General features: G+C 42.5%; 2 protein-coding genes across 2 annotated transcripts in view; both read left to right on the top strand.

Annotated features, from left to right (window-relative positions):
* Nucleotides 1–3,359: 3,359 nt before the first annotated feature.
* On the top strand, nt 3,360–12,236 carry as3mt (arsenite methyltransferase). The gene is made up of 11 exons (XM_085788853.1): nt 3,360–3,495; nt 3,931–3,964; nt 4,139–4,266; nt 4,351–4,501; nt 5,744–5,880; nt 5,973–6,042; nt 6,129–6,210; nt 6,291–6,422; nt 8,511–8,650; nt 8,740–8,859; nt 11,726–12,236. The coding sequence occupies exons 1-11, from the start codon at nt 3,479–3,481 to the stop codon at nt 11,831–11,833; spliced, it is 1,119 nt and encodes a 372-aa protein (XP_085644979.1). The 5' UTR covers nt 3,360–3,478; the 3' UTR covers nt 11,834–12,236.
* Nucleotides 12,237–13,329: 1,093 nt separating this feature from the next.
* cnnm2b (cyclin and CBS domain divalent metal cation transport mediator 2b) overlaps nt 13,330–24,574 on the top strand; it is a 46,506-nt gene continuing 35,261 nt past the window's right edge. Inside the window, exon 1 of the mRNA XM_085787797.1 lies at nt 13,330–14,968. Coding sequence (XP_085643923.1) covers nt 13,465–14,968 — 1,504 coding nt within the window. The 5' untranslated portion in view covers nt 13,330–13,464. The remainder of the gene's footprint in view (nt 14,969–24,574) is intronic.

Consider the following 24,574-nt stretch of genomic DNA (forward strand, 5'->3'; position numbering starts at 1 on the left):
AGGACAGTGAAAACACAACAAATGCAATGGACAGTTTAAATTATAAAGTGCAGGTTGCAGTTTGTGTTCATTGAAAATTAGTTATTGCCTAGGGGGAGGGGGAGAGGGAAAGGGGGGCCAGAGCTGTTCACAAGCCTGGCAGCCGACGGGAAGAAGCTTTGTCTGTGTCAGGACTTTACAGCCTTCACAAGACGCAGCCTTCTTCCCGACGGCAGCGGAGTGAAGAGGCCGTGGCCAGGGTGGGTGGGGTCGGCCATGATCTTCCTTGCCCTTCTTAGGGCCCTCGTGTCATGCAAGGACTTGAGGGAGGGCAGGGGACAGCCAATCACCCTCTCCGCTGCAGCTTGGTGAGGTCCCTGGCAGCTGCAGCAGGGAACCAGGTGATGATGGAGTGGGTGAGGATGGATAAAACTTGAACTGAACTTGAACTTTGAATTTGGCAGATTTTCTTTAGTTAATGCTTCTGGGGTGTCTTAAAGGCGGACGAAAGTAAAAAAAAAATAATAATAACAAACGAAAAACTGAACAGTCTACCAGCAGCAGAGTTGTAATCGTGTGTGTGTGTGTGTGTGTGTGTGTGTGTGTGTGTGTGTGTGTGTGTGTGTGTGTGTGTGTGTGTGTGTGTGTGTGTGTGTGTGTGTGTGTGTGTGTAATCCATAATCCACCACCCATCTTCCAGTGTGCCTGTTGTCAATCTCCTTCCTCTTTAGGGCTGAGTGGAAGGTTGCATCCTCAGTGTTAATCTGCTGCCATCTTGTGGAGTGAGTTAACTCCTACATTGATGTTTAATTTCTTCCTCTGACAACTTGTGCTTGCTCCCTTATCACCACACTGTGACTGCACTATACTCTGTTAGCCTTAATCTTTACATATCTTACATAATGTCATTTTTCTGATAACAAATAGCAGCCATGCAGATACTCCCCTGTAATGTGAAGAGTGCTGTACAGATTACATCATCAGTAAACAATAGGACTTTCATTTATTCAACTCAGTCTAAAGCCTCAGACTCTAAAGCATCAACATGGCATACAGTACAGTTCAACACCATACGCACTGAGGCAGTTGAAGTCTGTCTATGTATCTGTTCTGGCTTCTCTATAGGAACTACAACTTGCTTTTCCTGTTACCTTTTGAGCCATCTAAAGCATGTAGGCTATATAGGTGGCATGATGTGAAAAGAATGAATTAATGAATAGCTGCTGACTGTGTAATGTGTTGGCCTGTTGCATGTCTTGTTTTTACTTTTGCTTACAACACTTAGGAAGTTACTTTGTGTGAAGAAAAAAGACAAAAACCAAGTGTATAGGAAGCAATAATAGCAGTACATTGCCCTCCAATATTCCTCCAGATGTTTGTTTGAGCGCTGTGATTGATGCATGTTCAGCGTTTTTCAGCGTGCAGTTTCAACCAGATTTGCAATTACTCTGTCCTTTTATTTATCAAAGTCAGCAATACATGTAAACTTGATTCAAGATTCTATTGCAGTACTAACAGCCTTAGCAAAAAGGGGCCACAATTTTGCAATTTTGCCAGCCAGTGGTTGAGTACCTTGACCAGGAGCTCTGCGGCAACAAAAGACATATTCCCCCCTCACAAATAGAAGCAATAATAACTATAAAGCACCAAAACCACAAACTGTAGGACAGATGTTGTCTTTTCTGGGGATGACAGCATCTTGGATCTATTATGAAATTAAAACCGCCCCATTGCGGAGCCCTTATACGGGCCGCGGGACAAACAAACACTTCAGCACAGTTAGTGGACTGAGGAAGCAGAGGGAGCTTTTCAGGTTCTTAAAAAGGATTTGCACACTGCTCCAGCGCTAGGGAACACAGATTACAACAAGCCATTTCATTTATATGTTGCCGAAAAGATTAAGATATGCAAGTGCAGTGTTATGCAGGGGACTCCAACAGGAAAACAACCCTCACATGAGCAGCACTTGTTGCTATCATTACAAGTGTGCAGCCCACCAAAAGATTGGGGGTGGGGGGTTTAGCACAGTGGACAGAATATCACATGAATGCAGTGTGTGTGCACATCACACATAAAGCAGAAGTGTGGCTGTATGTGTCACTCTCAATCACATGGAGCAGTTGAGCAAGCCAATAGAACCCTGACGGTGAAATTAGCAAAGATTAGAGTAGATAGTCAATTCATTGGGTGGATGCTTTACTGCTTAGATAAGGAAGCTAACAGACCAACACATCACAACACCTCCCAATATGCTCACAGGTGGGAGGCCGATAGTACTAGTCCCCTATTTTAGAGGCCTGTGTTAAGACATAGGCCTACCTCTTATTGAAAGGTTACATTTTCAATATGTTTACACACATTATTAATATGATATAGACCTGCGCATGATTTGTTATGCTTAGTGTATAAGTCACTACACACTCATCACTAACATTCTTTTTTCCCATCAAAAAACACCCTGGCCTCTGTCTCTTTGTTTATTTGACCGTTTCTTACTTCATCCTACAGGTACACCTGACCTGCATAGGCCTACTGCCTCTTTCTCTCCCTAATTCCTCTACTGCAACTTACTTAAAAAGCCTCATAATGTGGAATCGTCTCTCCAGTTGGAGTGCCTTGCTTCATGCTAAATGTCCACTTTGTCCATCCAGTGTGTTTTCTCTTTACTGACCCTGTTTTCTTGATTTGTCTCTTGTTGTCATTCCCATAGACCATGTCAATCAAACCAGGCACAGGCGTCCTCTCTTTGAGGCCTTAAATCTAATAAGTCATGAAATTATTTTAAAATAACCTCACAACACTGATCACAGATTTTGAACCATCATTATTTGTTGCGCACTCTGTAGTTTGGCCTTGGTGTCTTGCACTCTGTCCAGAGCTCCATCCCTCTGCATCACCTCCTTTCTCCTGCTGTTAAACCGGCCTACAGTCCCTGCTCATGAACTAGCCTGCCATCTGAATTTGAATTTGAATTTTGAATTTTTATTTTTACACAAAGTTAAAAGAATACAACATAAAACATGGTAGGTAACAATAGGACAGTGCAGGGAGAGGCAAAAAGCCACAAGGGGCTTATTTTAATCCTCCACCTTTTACAGTTTAATATGAAAAAACACAAAATAACATGAAAAAATTAATTTAAACAAATAAAATAATAATGACTAACAACAATAATAAATATTTAAAAAATATATATATATATATTGCACTATGGATATGAATTTTTAAAAAAGGGCTATACAAATAAAATTGCCTTGTCTTGCCTAATTTGCCATCAGAAGGAGTTCTTTTAACCAACTTTGAATCTGATTGAGTCAGAGATTTATTGTGAAGCCTGCCCCTAGTGGCCTCTTTGATATTGCACTCTAAAACACTTCCGCTTTGACTTGACACTCAGAAGTATTCCTGGCTGCTGCACGCTTCGTCAGAGCTGCCGGGGTGTTGTGTGTGTTTTCCTCTGTCCTGTTGTTACAGTCTGCGGCAGAACGCTCTCGACTAAATGGCCGAGAAACAAAGGTAAGATGAAGATGTTCCTGAGACATGGACTCATTCATACAGCAGCAGGCTGTAGCCTACAGTAACCTACAGTAGCTACGGTGAACGATTGGCGTCTGTCACATTTGAACGTGTGTGAATGTGTGTGAATGATTATCTACCAAAGCCTGTCTGCGAACAGCGCTGTACATGAATGTGTGTGAAAGGGTGAATGCGACCATTACAGTGTAAAGCGCTTTGAGTGGTCCGAGTGACTAGAAAAGCGCTATATAAGTGCAAGTCCATTGACCATTTTCACTAGGAAGTGTGACATGATATCATATTTGGCATTAAATCTTTAAAGTTGAGAACTGCAATTTAGTTTTAATAGGCTGTGTAGTCTACTTTCTAAACTAACTGTGTACGCAATTGAAGTTAATGTGTAACTACTATATCATTTCATGTGCGCGTGCCAAGTGTGGTAGATGGCAGCATTCACGTGGACGTCAAGGTAGTAAAACGTGAATATTTATAATAACTCATATTTTTGTTATTCTTTTGTGATTTTCAGTAATGTTTCTGGGTCCTCAGAGACCCACTCAATGACTTGCTCTGTCAGTTCTGCACTGTTCATGACAACCGGCAGTGATGTGGATCTCATTCTCAACTGTCTCTGTTTGCACAGGATTATTATGGGAAGAGACTTCAGAAGACCGAAGACCTCCAGACCAGCGCCTGTGTGACTCCAGCCCAGCCCATCCCTGCCTTCGTGCGCCAGGCCCTGAAGAAAGTGCACCCTGATGTCACTGCCAGGTGTGTAGCCCCCTCTACTCTCTATGGCACTGCAACGTCCTCATACTCTGATACTTAGATTCAGTGTGTTTGCTCCTGCTGTAGGTATTATGGCTGTGGGTTGGTGGTACCAGAATGTCTGGAGGGCTGCAGGATACTGGACCTGGGCAGTGGCAGTGGGAGAGACTGCTACATGCTGAGTCAGCTGGTGGGCGAGAAGGGTCATGTCACTGGTATTGACATGACTGAGGGCCAGGTACTGTGCAGTAGCATCAGGGGCGTGTCCAGACATTTTTGATAGGGGTGGCCCAAGTGGGGCGCTGACTTACAGTGGGGTGGCATGAAGCCTGAGCACTTTTCATACAAAAGACATGTAGCACAAAGTGCTTTACACCATAAAAGCAGACAAAACAAAGCAAAAATAAAACCTAAAGTCACGCAGCTACATACACGCGTGCGCACACACACACACACACACACACACACACAGACACACACCCGTACACACTCAGTTATAATGCTTACTGTAAAAGAAGGCAACTGAAGCACTATCTTACTCTACAATTTGCCGTGAGGAAACACCAGGGACTGGATAAAACCAAATAATTAAATGAAATGATAAAAAATTACTAAAATTAAGACTAAAAAGATTAAAAGTAAAAATGAATACAAAATTAAATAAAATAATAATAAAAAATTAAATAAACAGTAAAAATCGATAAATGCAATAAAAGGATAGGAAAACTAATAAAATAGTAAAACCTATAAGTCTAATCAAAAGCCAAGCTAAAAAGGTGTGTTTTAACTTTGCTCTTAAATGTCCACATACGCAGCTGCTCTCAGGTCTTCAGGAAGGCTGTTCCACAGTCGTGGGCCGTAATGACAAAAGGCTGCTTCACCATGAGTTTTGGTTCTGACTTTAGGTATTAATAAAATTATCACCCAGTTTTGTCTGCAAAACCCATATCTACTTCAGTTAGAAAAACTAGACCTACTAGTCAAAATAAATAGTGGCAACATACAATTGTGATAGAAAACCTCAATATTTTATTCTTGGAAAAAAAAAAAGGTTACTTGACAAAGCCAGTATAAAACAATGTATAAAATGCCTCTGACTGGGCATATAGCCCATCATATTTTGGGGTGGCACCTGGGGTAGCCAATCAGGTTTCAGGGATGGCCTGTGCCACCCAAGGCCACTCCCTGAACACACCACTGATTAGCATCACATTATGTCTCTCTAATCAGCTGCAGCAGCCTCACTGTATGCGTCACTGGCGATTAAATGATGTGTATGGTAAATTCAATAAATAGCCCTAAAAAGCATTATTGGATGTCACTGGCTCGTAGACTGAAGATGTTGACTCACTGATTCCATAGCGTGTCATTTACTGCTGTACACTAAAGATAGCATAGCACATAGGCTTTGGAAAAACAGGAACAACAAGACTGATTAAACATGATAAACAGAAACTTCACTGTCTGTGGTCTCTTCTAGCTCGAAGTGGCCAGGAAATACATTGACCATCACATGCAAGACTTTGGCTACAAGAAGCCCAATGTCAGTTTTGTCCAAGGATACATTGAGGCCCTAACAGAGGCGGGTTTGGAGAAGAACTCATTCGATATCATCATGTAAGATATTTTTCTGATGCTCAGTTTCATATTTTACTGCAATGTCATTTCTGAAATGGTGAGCTGATCTGATGATTCTCTGCCATCATTAGTTCCAACTGTGTGGTGAATCTGTCTCCAGACAAGAAGCGAGTGCTGGCTGAAGCCTACAGTGTACTCAAGGTATTCTATAAAAATATCTTTAATTAGGTCATTAAATTTGTTTGCTTGGATACTCACTAAATACACATCCCCCTGTTGATCATTAGGACGGCGGCGAGCTGTACTTCAGTGACGTCTACAGCAGTGAAAGACTAACAGAGGAAATTAAAAATCACAAAGTGCTCTGGGGTATGTCAGATTAATATCCTGCTGCTGTAAAAGATGACAGACACCTGCCAGGATATCAGAGTGTGCTTTTGTCTTGGCAGGTGAGTGTCTTGGCGGAGCGCTTTGGTGGAAGGATCTGCTTCAGCTGGCTGAAGAAGTGGGCTTCAGCCCCCCGCGGCTGGTTACAGCCACTGTCATCACTGTGGACAACAAAGAGCTGCAGGATGTCCTGGGTTTGTTGTTGTTTATGCTATTTCCTCTTTTTCTGACATATTCATTTTTGTCTGTGTATTTGGTTGTCTTTACACTAGGGCTGGGCCAAAAAATCAATTTTTATATTAATCGCAATTTTTTTTTTTTTTGGGGACGACCAATCTTTATTGATCATGTATTCTGTGCCATTACACTCGACAAAGTCAAACCGGCCTGTTGTGTTCATTTGTTCACAGATATACAATAACAACAAACAAACACAACAGGCAAACTGATGTGATGTGTGTATTGTTTTTTGTAAATATGACTTATGATGTGTTATCAAGTGTTTGGTTCAACCTGCTCTTGTTTAAGGAAGGAAAATCACAATAATTGAAATATAAAATCGGAATACTTGGTAAAATCAAATCGCAATTAGTTCTTTAATCAGAATCGCAATTTAAATCGAATCGGGACCCAAAAATCATTAGAGAATCGAATCGGCACAAAAGCATATCGGCCCAGCTCTACTTTACACTAAGCTTAAAGGGATAGTTCAACATTTTGGCAAATTGGCCATAAAAATAGCTTGCACCGACAATTAAAGGTAACAAACCTGCTCCTAAGACTATAGGAATTATGGCAATGGGCCAAAATGTTGAACTATCCCTTTAAGGACGGTTTGCATTAATAAGCAATAATAAGCTAGATCAAACTGATTGTGTTACAACAATATAATGACGTATAACATTATATTGAAGTCAGTTGAAGCCTTTTCTTCTGTTTATTTTCACCTTGTCCACCTACACAATTCTTTCACTTTAGACTTATGCTCAGGCTGAAGATGATACAGAACTATGTGAGATAAACTATTAGTGTCACATGGTGACAGATACAACAAGGCTAAGAGGAGTGACAAAAATTAAAACTACATGTATTGTTTTCACATGATCACAGTCCTTAGAGGTCTAACTGGCAAGACTAAGTAGATTCCCCTGTATGAGCATACCATTGGCATGTACTCCCTTTACGGTTAGTTACATCTTGTGAGTCTATAACTATCTTACACAGCGGCCTCAGTATGTGAGACTGGGGAACTGCATGACAGACACAGTGGTGAGCAGTATACCTTACCTCTTCACACTGTTCACTGTGGATTTTACGTCTAGATCTGAATCTTGCCATGTTCAGAAGTACTCAGATGATACAGCCATCGTGGCATGTGTGACGAAGGGACAGGAAGATGAATACAGGGACCAGGTGGGGGCGTTCATGGACTGGTGCAACAAGAACAACTTGTTGCTTAATTCATCAAAGATCAAAGAAATGATTATTGACTGTGGCAGGTCCAAGAGATCCTTACGGCCTGTGACTGTGGATGGGGTGGACATTGAGAAATTCAGGAAATCCTGAATTCCTGCTGCCATCAAAATGCACAATGCCTTTTGTTAGTTTATACACGGTTACTTAGGTTAGGGTTAGGACAAACTATCACTATCACTGTCACTAAATATCTACAGGGCCACACGTTTTCTCATAATGAGGTTCATGCTTATGCCATAAAAATATATACACCATGTAGTCTATGTTAACAGTGGACTACTCTGGCAGTTGGCAGGTAGTTTATAAGAAATAATTGTAGAGCTGTTTTGCATTTAACAAGAAGTGATACAAGGGAGGTGTCAGTGGACATAAATTAAACTGAGTTTGAAATATGTTTGTCAATTTCTAAAAGAAACAACAACAACTTGTAAATACCAGTAGTTTATTTGTTTATTTTTCATGAGATTCCCATGTTCAGTTTTTGCACAGTATTTTATACATGGGCAACAGGTGCAATATTTTAACATCCATGCTATCATTTTTAAGAGGGCTTTGTTTTGTGATTTTTGCTAGTGTGAATGTTGTTGTCAATATTGAATGAAAGGCTATCTTAGATAGATCTAGGTTTAACAAAATTATAAATCCTTTAAACTAGTGTTAATGTCCACAGTACAAATGTATAATTCAGGTTAACTTTGGTTATCACAACCTTGAGCTGTACAAGTTCAATAACTGTGGCAAACATATCAGTGTAGATTGTTGCATTTCATCTTTTTTTCTCTCTCCTACCTTTTCTGGCAATGCAGGTGACTTCAAGTTTGTCTCTGCCACGTACCGCCTGTTTAAGATCCCTAAAGGCAACACCAAGGCCTGTCAGGTCATATACAATGGGAGCATTACTGGGGTAGAGGACAGCTTTCAGTTTGACTGTCAGTACACATTCAAGGTCAGTAGATGCTACAGCACAGGTCCAGCTTTTAAATATCTTTTGTACACCCACTGTATGTTAAATGGCGTCAAATGTGTATTTGACAGGCTGATGCAGTGGTGGACGTGGATGGAGAGGTGGCCAGCATCCTGACCCATTCAAGATTTGCGGAGGACTTCACTTTCCAGCCACCTGGAGGCTCTTCTGAGTGTGGAGTCAAACCTAAGGTCAGTGTCACAACTGAATTCTTAAAGGGATAGTTAATTCAAAATTGAAATTTCACTCATTATCTACTCATCCTCATGTCGACTAAGGGCTGGGAGACGTTTCAGAGTCCTCCGTGCCTTCTCTGAGTTACAGCGGGGCTCGGTGCAGCACTGCATGCCCATATGACGGTTGCGAACGGGGCTCACTTTTCTTGGTCCAAAAAGACACACCAGAAAACATCCAAACACCTCCATAGTGCTCGTCTGTAATGTCCCTCTTGTATTGAAGCCCCGACATGAGAAATTGTTCCGAAAAAAATTAAATAAGTCTATGTTTTAATCTTGTTTGTAGCGGAAGCTCCCAGTGTCTCAGGGTGCTTTCACACCGCTAGTTCGATTATTTAGTCCACACCAGACAGTAAAATTGTTACATTGTAGCTACAGACTGTGGAGTGGCGTGCATTCACTTAGCAAACAAACTAAAATTGGTCTGAATGACGTTTCGTCATCTTCCGGTAGAAATAAGCGCCAATTTGGACTTTCACAATGGAGACAACACTGTAGAACACTGCACAATTAGCATGATATAGCTCATAGATGTACCGTTTATTAGCAGCCAAGCACGACCTCTCTCTCTCTCTCTATCTCGCTCCCTGTGTGGTTGTGTGTGAGTGTGTGTGGCGAGAGAGACGGCAGGTGGAGGGGCAGACTGGCAGAGATGATGGTGAAACAGGTTTTTTTTTTCCATGAGAGACTGTGGCGGGCCCAAACACACCCCACTTTTCATACACCGGTAGACCTGAGTTGGTCCAGGTTCGCGTTCACACCGGAGGGACCGCACCAGATGTTGGCATTTGGTGCGGAATCAAGCGGACCGAGACCACCCCTTTTTGAGGGTCTCGGTCCGCTTGATTTAGTGCGCACCCGAGTGCGATTGATGCTTTCACACCGACGAAAACGAACCGAACTAAGAGCTTTTGGTTCGAATGGACCATTTAGTGTGCACCAACTGCTGTTGGTGTGAAAGCGCCCTCAGTTCACTGCTTTGCCTGTGTCTGTGCAAATCACCAGTTCACGGCTCCACAAATCGCCCAAGATTCCGGCAGAGCAACACTGGGAGCTTCCGCTACAAACAAGCTTAAAACATAGACTTATTTAATTTTTTTCGGAACAATTTCTCACATTGGGGCTTCAATACAAGGCGGACATTACAGACGAGCACTATGGAGGTATTTGGATGTTTTTTGGTGTGTCTTTTTGGACGAAGAAAAGTGAGCTCCGTTTCAAAATTTCAATTTTGAGTGAACTATCCCTTTAAAGCCCCAGTGTGTAACTTACTTGGCTTTTTATTAGCAAAAATCAAATATGTCTTTCATAAATACATATTTCACTGAAGTTGAATCACACCCGCATACAAATGAAAGCTTTCTCGTACCTTAGAATGAGTTGTTACAAGTCGTAACAGATACATAAGTGGGCGACGCACCGAACCGAGGCGGCCATGTTGCATCGCCATTTTTTTACGTTGAGTGGCAGCGTGACCGTAGGTAACCACGGAAACTCAGCGGAGCTGTCGACTCGGGGAGAAAGTTTTCCAGGTAGCGCCTGTTAAAACTGTCACCACTGTGTAGTGTGAGGAAGGACGGAGGCACTGATGTTGCATTCAGGTGCAGTCAGGCAGACGGCCGTCGGCAAACCAACCGGATGTCATTTTACTTGTCGAGTAAAACATGGGTCAGGTAAACAATACGACATCACCATGACAACATATTGTCACGCCTGTATTGTTTTGCCTCGTGCTAGCGGACCACTTGTTTACATAGACGCTTGTTTATCCTGTTACATGCAGCGTCTGTTGTCTGTCTGACGTCTGCCCGATTTAAGTGAATGCAACATCAAGAATACGTTCCGATATGCAACCACACCGCTAGATGGGGGGAATTCCTACATATTATACCTTTAAGTGAAAATGTACTTGTCTGATCTCTCTTTGAGCACTAGAGGTCAGTGTGTTTGTAGTATTAGTTTGAAGTGTGTGACACACCCAGAGAGCCCACTGTGCACACAGTCGCACATGCATGTGTGCACCAGGACGCATGCTGAAAGTTCTTACACACACACACACTCACATACCCATTCAAACATACAAACGCACACATCCACACACACAAGGTCAAGCAGCTGTCTTGGAGTCATAACCAGACTGTGGAGTCCTGCTGAGGAACCTTGAACAGGAAGGAATGTTCTCTTCTCAACTAATAGAATACCATCTTATCAGCTCTCATGGTCATTCTGTGTCCGCGTGCACACACACACACAGACACACACACATCTACAAACACCATTATACGTTTTTCAGTGACTACCCTAATCCTTTAATCACTCATGGCAGTTCCACTCTGCCAATGATGGGTTGTCATTGTGTTTTTGTGATGCAATTAAGTAAATGAAATCCGAGTGATTTATCAAAAACAGTCCTTTAGTTTAACCCTTGGACCGCCCCTCTGAAAATCTGTTTTGAGGTAGTTTATTCCAATCAAGGTGGCTAGTTGGTGATAATAGCAATAAAAAGCCTTTGGTCTTGGTCTTTAAAGCACAGCTACTGTGAAATGCTGATTAATGAACAACCCATGTCTGATAGCAGAGAGAAAGAGCTGCACACCACAAGTAAACATTCACTGAAAAAGCCCAGTGTATAACAACGATTTATTCAAAAAATGTCAATCATCATATTGATTGGTTTTTATTTAAGTAGGAAACATCTCTCCAATTCTTAGATTGTCTGGATGGAGATCAAGTTACACAGTTATTATGCAACACTTAAAAGGGAACCAATAATTGGTTGTAAACCTCTAATGATTTCTACCCTGTTGAACTATTAATACAGGCAAATATTGTGGATCCTTTCGAACTGGCCCTTCAGCTGGAGAAACCAGGTCCAGGATCAGCCACAGGGGGGTGCTGCAGCACACAGTCTACTGGCTGCTGCAAGTGATGATGGGAAGAACACACAGAAATTCAACCCAGCATCATCATGTGAATATCAACCGTGATTGTGCAGTGTCAATATGTTGACTCCTTGTAACATCTAATTTTTGTTAGTTAAAATTGAAATTTTATAACTGGTATTACTGATATTTTAATTCATATTCAGTTGTAGCAGTTTAAATGAAGGGTTTTTGTGTTGTGATTGCTCTGCACATACTTCCTACTCAGTCTCAACCAGTGGAAAAAAAAACTGAAAAGAATTTGAATTATTCAGATAATAGTGTTGCTTTAACAAAATGACTTCAGCACTGGTTATTAGACACTACAAATTCCTTTTCTCCTCAAGGCTAATTTTCTTCCATTGGTCTGCCGTCTCTAACATCTCAGTCTGTGCCATTCACACCTCATGAGTGACCATTCTTGCCACACAAATGACACAAATTTTGTAACAATATGTTTGTAGCAATTTAACTCATTTTTAGGCAGATTTGCAATAGTGTTAGTTTTGCAACAATGTTCTAGTTACTAAGTGGTATGATAATTATCATGTGGTTATTTCTATTAAAATAAAATAAATAAATTATTTAATTCTATTGAAGGTCCTCTTTTCATTCTACACATCTATATTCTGGGGTTTTACAGCATGCATGTAGAACTTTTAAACCAGGAAAAGTGCAAATTTGATTGAAATAGGCCTCTAGTGTCATAAACAGGCACTAGCAATAGTTCATAACCAGGGTGTCAAAACTGACAGATCAAACTTTGTTCAGAGGACGATACATGACCATACATGATTAGGCTACATAAGTAAATACTGCATCAAAGATAAAAAGTTTTATTTTGATATTGCATTGTGGAACAATATGAATACACTGACATCTTGAGGTTACTCCTCAAATCCACCATAGAAAAAAATATTGTTTGGTTGAACTGCTCATATTTCATCCACATCCAAATAAAAAACTTTAATTTACCTGTCAGGAGGAATTACAAGTAGACAGTGCACATAAGAGATCATAGGTCTAAAAGTGTGGGAACAAACTGTGATAAGGGACAGTGGGGATGCTGCAGTGGGACAAAAGAGCATCAGCATGCTCCTGTATAAAATGTGTGATGCAATGTAACGAATAAATCAAATAAAAACAAAAAGTACCCTGTGTCATTCAGAGGATCAAGGTGACATTGCATTATATTGTAGGCTACGAGTGCTTTTGGTTCTTGACATGTGTGCATCCTCGATGTTTATGTCAAAGTGACATGTCTGTTCATATACCTACAGTGCAGTGCTAATGCTGTGGTTGGATATATGTTTAAAAAAAAGTCACGAGCAGAGTCCTGTCTGTCTCTTAACATGAGGTGCACTTGTTTTGGAATTTGATTCGCCGAGGAGGCTGCGAAAGCCCCGCCCCCCGCCCAGCGGAGCCTTCCGATTGGCCGCCGCCGTCGCCTGTCTCGGGGACATCAGGGGAGGCACGAGTTGGCCCATAAGCCTGCGCTCGCGAGTCATCAGTGTCGGACACGTAGTGGGAACGAGCAGGTCCCGATGCACAAGTCACGGCAACCCTCGGCGGAGATGAAGGCGGACTCCGACTGGCTTTGATTTTTAACAGCCCTTTTCATTCAGGAGGTTGGTTGCCAATGGTTATCAATATGGCAGAGCCGTTATCCCAAGCGCCCACTGCTACAAAAATGGCGTCACTTAACCGGGTCCGAGCTTTGGCGATGATTTTCTTAACTGTCACTGGCTGTTGTGTCGCCCCGACAAGTGGCAAGGAAGGGTCCGAGGAGACCGTCATCATAGGGCTCCGACTGGAGGACACGGACGACATTTCCTTCATGGATAGGGGCTACCTGCGGGTGAGCGAGCGCTCCCGGGTGAAACTGAGGGTGTACGGGCAGAACATCAACAACGAGACCTGGTCCAAGATTGCTTTCACGGAACACGAGCGGAGCCGGGCGGTGCAGGGGAGCGTTGACAGCTCCTCGGGGGATAACCAGAGCCAGGAGGACCCGTCCGGCTCGCATCCCTGCGGCATTAGGACTTCGGATATAATCATATTGCCCAACATCAACCAGAATCGAAAGACGTCGGGAATAGTTGAAATCGAGGTCAAACCCCTGCGGAAGACGGAGAGGAGTAAAGCGTATTACCTTTGCATCGCCACCTCCACGCCGCCCGCCGCGGCCGGGATGCACGACCCGTGGACGGAGAACACTTGGATCTACCACGACGGGGATGACACCAAAGTGATAGTGGTGGAGGAGAAAAAGTTTCTGCTGCCTTTCTGGCTCCAGGTCATCTTCATCTCCATGTTGCTGTGTCTGTCGGGGATGTTCAGCGGCTTGAACCTGGGGCTCATGGCTCTGGACCCCATGGAGCTGCAGATAGTCCAGAACTGCGGGACGGAAAGGGAGAAGAATTACGCCAAAAAGATCGAGCCGGTCAGGAGCCAAGGGAATTACTTGCTGTGCTCGCTCCTGCTGGGGAACGTGTTAGTGAACACCACGCTGACCATCCTGCTGGACGACATCGCAGGCTCGGGTTTGATCGCGGTGGTCATGTCCACCATCGGAATAGTGATTTTTGGAGAGATCGTTCCCCAGGCCATCTGCTCCAGACACGGCCTGGCCGTCGGCGCCAACACCATCTTCCTCACCAAGTTCTTCATGCTGCTCACCTTCCCCGCCTCCTACCCGGTCAGCAAGCTGCTGGACTACCTGCTGGGACAGGAGATAGGGACCGTGTACAACCGGGAGAAGCTGCTGGAGATGCTGCGCGTCACGGACCCGTACAACGACCTGGTGAAGGAGGAGCTCAACATCATCCAGGGCGCGCTGGAGCTCAGGACTAAGACCGTGGAGGACGTGATGACGCCGCTCAGAGATTGCTTCATGATCCCCGGGGACGGCACCTTAGACTTTAACACCATGTCCGAGATCATGAAGAGCGGCTACACGCGCATCCCGGTCTTCGAGGGCGAGAGGTCCAACATCGTGGACCTGCTCTTCGTCAAGGACCTGGCCTTCGTGGACCCGGATGATTGCACCCCGCTCAAAACCATCACTAAGTTTTACAGCCACCCGTTGCATTTTGTGTTCAATGACACCAAGCTGGATGCCATGCTGGAGGAGTTTAAAAAAGGTGAGACTGCTCCATCATCCATACTCTCTCTCTTTCATTCAGTGTGTGTGTGTGTGTGTGTGTGTGTGTGTGTGTGTGTGTGTGTGAAAAGTTTCCCCCACATCAGCTCTTGACACCTGAACATGACACAAGTCTGTTATTCTAATGGCAACTGAAAAGCTCAGCATATAAAAGTGCAGGAGAGCTCTCTTCTCTTCTGCCTCAAGTGATGAAGTTAATTGCATGAGCAGGTTGGCATTTCACCTGTCCACAGAGTTATGTAACAGTCTGTCAGGTATTATAATGGATCCACAGCTCTCCCTCTGATGTGCATATCTGTGCTGCTGCCTGCTCCATCTATAGGTCAAGTTATTAGAAGTGAATCCAACCTGATTTTCAGGAATAAAAGGAGGAGGAGGAGGAGGAGGAGGAGGAATTCTTGTCTTCTGCAAGATTTCACAAGAAAATTCCAGGTAGTGAGGGGGAGAAAGAGAAAGAGGATGTGGTGGAGGAGGAGGAGGAGGAGGATGGGATGGTTTTGGCGCTTCTTATCAGGCCTGCCTCACAAAGCACCACATCAGTAGCGAGGTGCACTTGCCTCAGCCTCACTGGTCACTTCCTGCCAAGGGGAGGAGGAGGAGGAGGAGGAGAAGGTGTCCTTATCTTCCTCCATCGCTTCCATTCAGTGTTAATGTTCACACGCTCTCTCTCTCTGTTTTGCTTTCCTCCTCTTACCTTGACCTCCTCTCATTCATTCATTCACCTTTTTTCTTTCTTTTTTTTTTACTCTTTCCCCCCTCCCTCCATCTCTCTCTCTCTCTCTCTCTCTCTGATTTGTGAATGCATTAGGACATGTGGGAATGGTGCAACGGCATTGCTGAGGTTATCAGGTGGGGGCATCTTGTTTGAGAACCTGCTTAAATCCCTCTCTTACCTCTCTTGTGCTTGCCTCTTGAGTGATGGTGGCGATAACTCCTTTTGCCCAGCCCTGGAATGCAGTCGTGTGGATAATGAATAACAGCCTCTAACACCCTCGAGCCCCCCATGTGTTGTTGTGTGTGTGTGTATGCGCATAGTGTTTGAGAAAGATGTTTACCTCACCCATGGTTTACCTGATGTTTTGCATAGCCACCCCTCCCACCCCCCCCCTCGCTGTTGTTTGCCTCTGACTGAGTTATTCCTGGCAGTGTTTGCAGATTTGGTACAAACCTCTTATAGGAGTCACACACTGACATACCTGTAGTGTTGACACATAAAATGTGAAAACAAACCAACACACGAGTGATGCATTGCGTGCTCATTCGAATATTCACTTTACTTTAAGAGGATTAATTGGGGGGCAGGACAAATCAGTGAGCTCCATTACCAGAAATTAGGTGTAGCCTAGTTCTCCATGCCAAATTAGCATTACATAATATACTAGCTGAGGGGGTGGGGGGGTTTGTTTGTTTTCATCACAACTATTTACAGACATTCACTAGTTTAAAGCAGAAGTAAGCGGAATGTTTGTGTTAATATAAGTCTTAAATAGTTATATCATCCGACAGCAATCACTTATATAGAGTGTTTGGTCTGAAACATGGGTCTGTCAGTCACTCTGCTCTGCTGTAAGCCGAGGAGAAAACTTTCCTTGTATCCTACAACCTTTATCCAATGAGGAGAGAGAACGGCATAAAGGGGCGGTCCTCTCTGTGTGTGCAGCCAAGGGATGCACGTGAATGTGGTGACGTAGGGACGAGGGCGGGGACTGCTAACTCCATCGGCTGACAAGAAGTTAGCCAAAACCACCGGATCGCTTAGTTCTGCTTTAAGACCCCAGTATGTAACTTATTTGGCTTTTTATTAGCAAAAATCAAATCTGTCTTTCATAAATACGTATTTCACTGAAGTCGAATCACACCCACATACAATTGAAAGCTTTCTCGTACCTTAGAATGAGTTGTTACAAGTCGTTACAAATAGGCTACATAAGTGGGCGACGCACCGAACCGAGGCGGCCATGTTGCATCGCCATTTTTTTACGTTGAGTGGCAGCGTGACCGTATGTAACCACGGAAACTCAGCGGAGCTGTCGGCTCGGGGAGAAAGTTTTCCAGGTAGCGCCTGTTAAAACTGTCACCACTGTGTAGTGTGAGGAAGGACAGAGGCACTGATGTTGCATTCAGGTGCAGTCAGGCAGACGGCCGTCGGCAAACCAACCGGATGTCATTTTACTCCACCAGAGAAAGACGGTAAAACGTGGGTCAGGTTAAACAATACGACATCACTATGACAACATATTGTCACAGTGTCTGTATTGTTTTGCCTCGTGCTGGCGGACCACTTGACATAGAGGCTTGTTTATCCTGTTACATGCAGCGTCTGTTGTCTGTCTGACGTCTGCCCGATTTCACGTGAATGCAACATCAAGAATACGTTCTGATATGCAACCGCACCGCTAGATGGGGGGAATTCCTACATATTATACCTTTAAACAGTAAAGGAAACGTTACCGTATCATGTGTTGTTATTTACAGTGTCAGACATGTGATGGTCAAGATGCTCCGTGAGTGTTATGACTCTTTGATAGGCTTGTGTGCACCTGTGTGTTTATGTGTGGTGTGAATGAAATATCTTTGGGCTCAGACAAAACAAGCAATGTGAAGACGACACAGGGAAATTGTAATGTACACAAAAAAAGTTGGCAAATGATTTGAGGGGGGAAAAAAAACAACAACTAGTGGCTTCTGATTAACTGATCATCATTAGCTGCAGAAACTTGGAACACGTGTTTATTAATTAAAGTGGGACAACAGGTTGTTGTGCTGGTGCAGTCTGCTGCTGTACGTTGTTATCAGTTGTTTTGACCAGAAAACACCTGCTCTGTTCTGGAAATGAAAAAGAAAAAAAGTGATATTGAAATCATGTTTATTGTCCTTGAAGGATTTGTCATGACTCGTGATTTTTTTTTTTTGTCCAAATTAAGTAAACAAGCTGAAATTAAGTTTATGTAGTGTGGAGGTGGAGGATTATTTGGAAATAGACTGTGTTTCGGACGTGTGTGTGTGTGTGTGTGTGTGTGTGTGTGTGTGCTTATGCTGCCCTCAACACACATCTCTGTGCATGAAGTCACTTCTGACAATTATAATAACTACCTTGGGTCCTGGTGCACATGTCTGCTGTTGTCAAGTCATTTGGCCTCGTGCACACTGAGCAAGCACAATTAACCACAATGAGCATGGGTGGAAATGTTTGAAATACTTTTACTACCCACAAAAAAGCGTGTCGTTATCATTATCTTGCACGTTAACAGATATTTTTCTGTATAATATAGCCAAAGTTTTTTTTCTCCACATTTTCCCAGTATGTTGCATTCATTTGTCCACATCAATAGTTGTTAAATACCAGAGCTGAGTTATAATAGAAGTTGCATCTGCACAACGTACATTAAACACTAGTAAATGCATCACTAAGTGAAGTTAGAATAAACCAGCCATTTACTTGTTGTCCTTCAGCAAGTCAGTAGAACTAGTAGTTCTGTTTCCTACCACTAAAAGGCAAGCAGGTGACTTTTACCGGTGCATTTCATCCTACATAGATGCAGTTGTGCTGTGCAGTGGCTGAGGTGGAGAGTCTGTGTGGCTGGCCCCGCGCCAGAGGGAATTCGCCTTTCGGCTTCTCATCGAAGTCATAAGCAACTGTTGTGTGGAGGGCTGCGGGGTCAAAGTTTCCTGTCAATCTGGCTCTGTTCGCAGCGCACACTCTGTTCAAAGTGCTTTGTATTGTAAGTCATTGTTAATTAATTTAATGCCGCTCGCCGAGCTGCATAGTCGTCTGGAGTCTGCTACAAAAACGAGAAGAAAAAAAAAAGAAAGAAAAAAAAAAAACCTCAACATGTTGCTCATATTACAAACTGTGTTGGAGCAGCTGGCGTTGCTTTGCATCGGATCTGAACTTTCTGACGAGGTGTTTTTTTTCTGTGCTGTTGGGATTTTCTTGGAGATTCTTCTGTTCCTCGCATTCACAACTTTACAACATTACATAACTTACTATAACACCGATGCCTGCGGTGATTAAGACTCCACATCTACTCAGAATGACTCTAAATTTAATGTTGCTATAAAAGAAGGCAGAAATGTGAAAGGAAAATATTCAAAAATTCCAATTTTGATCCCATTCTTCTGTTTAACAAGGCTGGACCCTGCAGGCCCTAGGCCAGGGGTCACACTTAGCTTCACGTGGGAGCTTTTTAATCCAGGCAGACATCCTCCTGGAAACTTCTGACCCCCCCCTTCATTAATTGCTCTCCGTCGATTGCAACAATTATTGTCATCCAAGGGAGCTGCTTGTCAAGCTGCAGGTTTACCGGTTAATGAGTGGGTCTGATGTGCAGGGTTCCTACGCAAGTATGGAAAGTATGGAATGTGGTTTTATACATTTCCAGGTCTGGAAAAGTATGGAAAATGGAAATTATTGTATGGAAATATTTAACTTAATACTTATCTGGGTTTGGTCTTATTCTGTATGTGCTATTGTACCTATTTGGTTACATAATAGCATACACTTTCAGTATAATGAAAACAAATTATTAATTGCATGATTTTTTTATATAATGCACAACTATTTACTCATATATCACAAAGTATTTGAATTTTGTACCGAGAAGTCTGGAAAATAGGGTCTGGAAAAAGTATGGAATTTGGAAATTTCAAATGTGTAGGAACCCTGGATGTGTGCAGCATTTTGGGAGCAAAACCAAGTTAGTTGAGTCAGAAACATGTATCCAGCTCAGTTGCCCCCTCTGACTTCCAATTATGCGGGATATTTGCGAAAGTGATTCGGTCACTCACATGCAGCGTAACCAGCCTTGTGAGAGCAGGAAGGCATCAGCTGTGTGCAGGGTTTAGAGGCTCAGATCAGGTTATGCACAGGTATTCTTCTCCAGCAGCACCACACTGAGCTTTCTGCCCCTGGGGGAGGCAGGACACTTGCCTAACTTGTATACGGGAGTCCAGAGCGGAACTGGGACTTGACCCAGCAGAAGCAAGGAGAACTTTTCTTTCCACCCCCCTTCGGTTGTCTTCCTGCCTTGCTAAAAAAAATAAAATCAGGTCACAGACACACACACACACACACACACACACTCACTTCTTCTTATCTCTGACTCGTCAACATACATTTATTTAGTTAATGCACAGCTTGTTGTTTACACAGTGCTGTTATGACAGGTCTATGAGCCTTTGTGCAAATACGCACTCGTTTAAAAAGCTGCCGGTCTGCGGTACATTACATTTTCATTCACACTAGCAGTTTATGTGAAAACCTGCAGAATAACCCTAACGGTGAATGACCAAAATAACCCAGAGAATATATACTTCACTGCTAGAGAGTGAGGTCCCCAGTGTGAAAAAGCCTACATGAGGCCTGGCACGTCTTGAACTAGTTTCCCCCGATCGCTGCAATATAGGCCAATCTATGCTTAATTCAGATTCAACAGACTTCACGGTCTCTTTGCTTAGTACTTTGTCTTAAAGTGAAACTCATTTTTTTCTCTCCTCTAAACGGCCTTATTGAAACACTTCCAGCAGGTTTGTGTTTTGCTTCACATGGGTTATTCTCTCTGGGTGTTTGTGTGGGAGAGCGTATCATAGCAAATGTCTAGATAACGGTGTCGGAGTGTTTGCCTGGTAACCCTTGGTGCTAACGCGGCAACAAGTGTTGGGATTAAATGGCATCATGTTGGTAAGAACACTGAATGTTTCCTGATGAGGGACACCCCTTTGAACTCAGCGGGACTTCTCCTGCCAGCCGCTCACTTTATCAGAAATAATTACCTCCAATCAAAGCTTGTCTGCTTTTCACTATACTTTGTGTTACAGGAGATGGCAGAAGTAGTGGATTTTCTCACAGGGGGAATGCCTTTTTGATACAATAGGCTACATGTTACAAACAGAATAGCATAGTGTCGTCCATTTAAAAAAAACAAAAAACTTTTATTTATTTAAAGACTTCAAAAATCACTTCAGCTGTGTTTTGTGCTCTTTTACCCCGGCTCCTGTCCTGAAGCTTCATAGTTACTGTCTGAAAACAAACGTTTACTTCAGTAATTAACTTATTTATTTGTGTTTGGCTCTTTCTGGAAGAAACCAAAACCTGCTGTTGTAGCAACCTGTTGTATGGTAACACTTTCTCTGTTGCACTTTTCAATCTTGGAGATGTTTCCATGTTTTGACAGAAATCATTATAATGATTTATAATAATAGTAATAGTAATTTAGATAACTGCCAGTAGTTTTTTTTTTTTCCATTTTGCAGAGACTTGGAATACTGTAGTTGATCCAAACTTTATTCTTACTGCGTTTTTTTGTCTTTTGTTGTATTTTTTTCATCACTTGGTATGGAAACAACATGGATATATTATCACCCTTGACTGTAATAGTATTAGTAAATAATTTTCTTAAATATGCAACAGTCATTTGTCCAGCCTCCTGGCAAATGTAAGTCATTTTAAAGCTGTGTGTGTGTGTGTGTGTGGGGGGGGTTAGTGCTTTAGCTGCTTAACACTCCACTGGAGTTTGTTCATCAGCTAGTTGCTAAGTGTGTCTGTCTGCTGTTTGGTACCCGGCAGGTGTGTTTACAGCTGCCTCATGTAAAGTAAGGGAGTTCATTGTGCAGAAGCCAAAACATGCTCAAAAATACTGAAATGCTGTGTAGATCTGCAGAGATGGGCCATAAGACATTGCAGCAACTCCTCACACATGAAACAAAGTGGTTGTTTTATAGTAGAATCTAAAGATATTTTTAACATTCAACATTTTCTGAATTTCATTCTCTCATGTCAAACATACCGCTTTAAGAAAAACAACCAACCACAGAGACATTGTCTATTCACAACACTGCAGTTTGCTCATTGTTTGGCTTTCGGTGTTAAATAGTTCTTTTAAAAAAAAAAAAAAATCAATCACAGAATCAATGGATGTCTCTAAAGTGAGCTCTTCTAGTAACCACCAGTAACACAACAACAAAGTGTTGACATGGAAATGAAAGCGATCGCATGTTTTACTGTGGAATTTGTAAAGTCTCTTACAAGTTAATTTACATTTGTAACTCAGTGAAGAAGCGGTGGACTTGTTGGTGGAAACGCTGTTTGGTGTGCTTTTGGAAACCAGATGTCAAATGTGCAATATGTCATTCATGAATTTCTCCATTAATATTGTATGAATATAGAGTGCTTGTGTTTAACGTAGTGGCGTTATGTTGCTGCTTCCACGTAGGATATGAAGTCACATTCAGATATCAGGTAATTACAACCTAACATGGAAATGGTTTAAGACATGGTTGACTTTTGGTGATTTAGATATCGTCTGGATTGAACTCTTGTGTTTGTTGTGTTAAAACAAACTGGCTTTTGAATTGGCCTACATTCCTCAGATTCTGGTACAACATGGAGTAGGCTTCTAAGAGCCGATTAGTACAACAGTTGAGGAGTGTGAATCCAGGAGCATTGCATTCCCAAAGCCTGTCTGATCTGGCATTATGACTTTTCTTTACATTTACTACACACATTTCAGCAGTCCATGGTCCTAATGGAACCGTGGTGCGAAAAATGTAAAATGTTTGTTAGCACAGTACAGTATCCAGGTGGGCTGTTTCATTGTGCGTACATGCTGCCCTATACCACTACAACAACACAAACAACGGTGTGTCAGAGTCAGCTTGCTGTATTTGGATGGAAAATGCTTCAGCCTCCAAATTTGTCCTACTTGGCAATAAAACCTTTGTGCAACCAACAAAATAGAATATAGAAAATACTTCTGTGTTAAAAAATAAAAATCACACAAAGTCCGTTGAAGATGTCATGTTACGAAACATCACTTTGAAGAGCAAATTGTGTGGGTTTCTTTCGTGCCCTCTTGCCTCCGTGTGGCAGATTTATTTGTATGAAACAGTGATGTATCTAAAGGCTGCTTCTAATGGAGCCACAATGGGCTTTTATGAATATACTTCTCTGAAAGGGTAAACATGAAGGACTCATTGTAACAGGTATAGTGGTAGCACTGTATTTGTGAGGTCTCTGTAGGTTTGAATAGTGAAATCTATTGTAATGTGTTTTCCCATTGGTTTAGCTGTACATGTCAGATCTGTAGCTGGAACCAGGCCTCACTGCTGCTAACTCATTTCATTTCTGGAAAGCTGTGATGATGGCTGTTCCTGCAGGAAAGGCTTTGATGGTTTTGTGTTGTGGATGTAGTTAAGGAGCCGAGTCTGCTTCCAGCACATGTTGCCTAGGATCCGTAGCCATGCACTACTGGGCAAAATTTGTCATTATGCAATCCAGAATGCAGCCACCCCCACGTTCCTTTTGATAAGCTGTTTCCCAAAACAGAGATCACACTGGACCTGTTTATGAAGGACCGAGGTGTTAGCAGGGTGTTTAGGCTGTTTAGCCGACATGATAGAGACGCTGTTACTATAATAGCTGAAGAGTGATGTGTGTAATGTGTTAAAATGACTTGTTCCAATAAGAAAAAGGCTTCCTTTTGACATCTGAGGTACCTGAGTGAGCAGAAACTTTATTCATTTTTAGATTAGAGCGAACACTATATGCTTTAATCAATGCTTTAAAAATCTGTTCAGTGAGCATTTGGGGTTCTTGTCTAGTATTAGCATCTTAATTAGTTTTGTGGTCTCAGCCTGTATGGAAGGTGTTGATGTGGAGCATGCTGATTGAAAGGTTCAAGACATTAGTGAAAAAAGGGAAACACATGGAACCAAAGTGAATTCAGTCGACATTTATCAACATCAGCTTCTCTCCCAAAGCTAAAACCACCAAACCAACAACTGTAATCTGTAATGTCATCAAGTTGAGATAACTTTAAGATGCTCATTTTGTTTTGAATGGCAGATCATGTTGCTCTTAACATTGAAATAGAGATCAATTTGTATTTTGGAAAAAAAAAAAAAAATCCACAACATAGTCTTTAGTCCAAAGCCATATTCTTAATGTGTCTGGTGAGAGGAAAATGTCACAGACATGCTTGTTTTCACTGCAGTTATGTCTTTAAGATATTATCATGGTAATTTGGGTGTTGTTCATTATGTCATTCTTATGAAATGAAGGGAAATTGCTGCAATTAGTGTCCCTGTATGATAATTAGGAGGAGGAGGAGAAGAATAATGGTGATGGCCACAGAGCTGCAGTGATTATAATGTCTTATTAACAGGGGCTGAAATGGGCAAATCTGTGAAAATCCAGCTAAATGCGAGGTTTGCTCTGAAACCCAGGCCCATTTTCACACAGTAGAAGCCTGTCACACTGGTGAAGTTATCAGAGGTTACAGTAAGCACCATAATGAAGCAAGTACAGTAGTTTGTTGGTCTGTGGTTTGCAGTGAAGCTGCGGCCATCTTAAACATATGCTCTGATTTGAAAAAGGAATTAACATTAATCACCCCAGTCCCCTGTACTCTACCTTAAATTATGCTGCATTTGCATGTACATGTATATATATATATACACAATTCTATCTTTTCCTAGTTTATTTCTCACTCTGACTTGAGCAAAAAGAAAAAGAAGGCCCATTCAGGCTGTGCCTCACAGAGGGACAGAAAGCCCTCCAGCTTGGTCAGCCTGGTAACCAGGCTCTGTG

The sequence above is a fragment of the Trachurus japonicus genome, chromosome 1 (assembly GCF_045865225.1).
Source record: "Trachurus japonicus isolate A0001 chromosome 1, Traja_1.0".
Lineage (NCBI taxonomy): Eukaryota > Metazoa > Chordata > Actinopteri > Carangiformes > Carangidae > Trachurus > Trachurus japonicus.

Coding starts and splice junctions, on each gene's coding strand:
- as3mt (XM_085788853.1), top strand. Junction 4,267..4,350: donor CACCCTGATGTCACTGCCAG/GTGTGTAGCCCC, acceptor CTCCTGCTGTAG/GTATTATGGCTGTGGGTTGG. Junction 5,881..5,972: donor AACTCATTCGATATCATCAT/GTAAGATATTTT, acceptor TGCCATCATTAG/TTCCAACTGTGTGGTGAATC.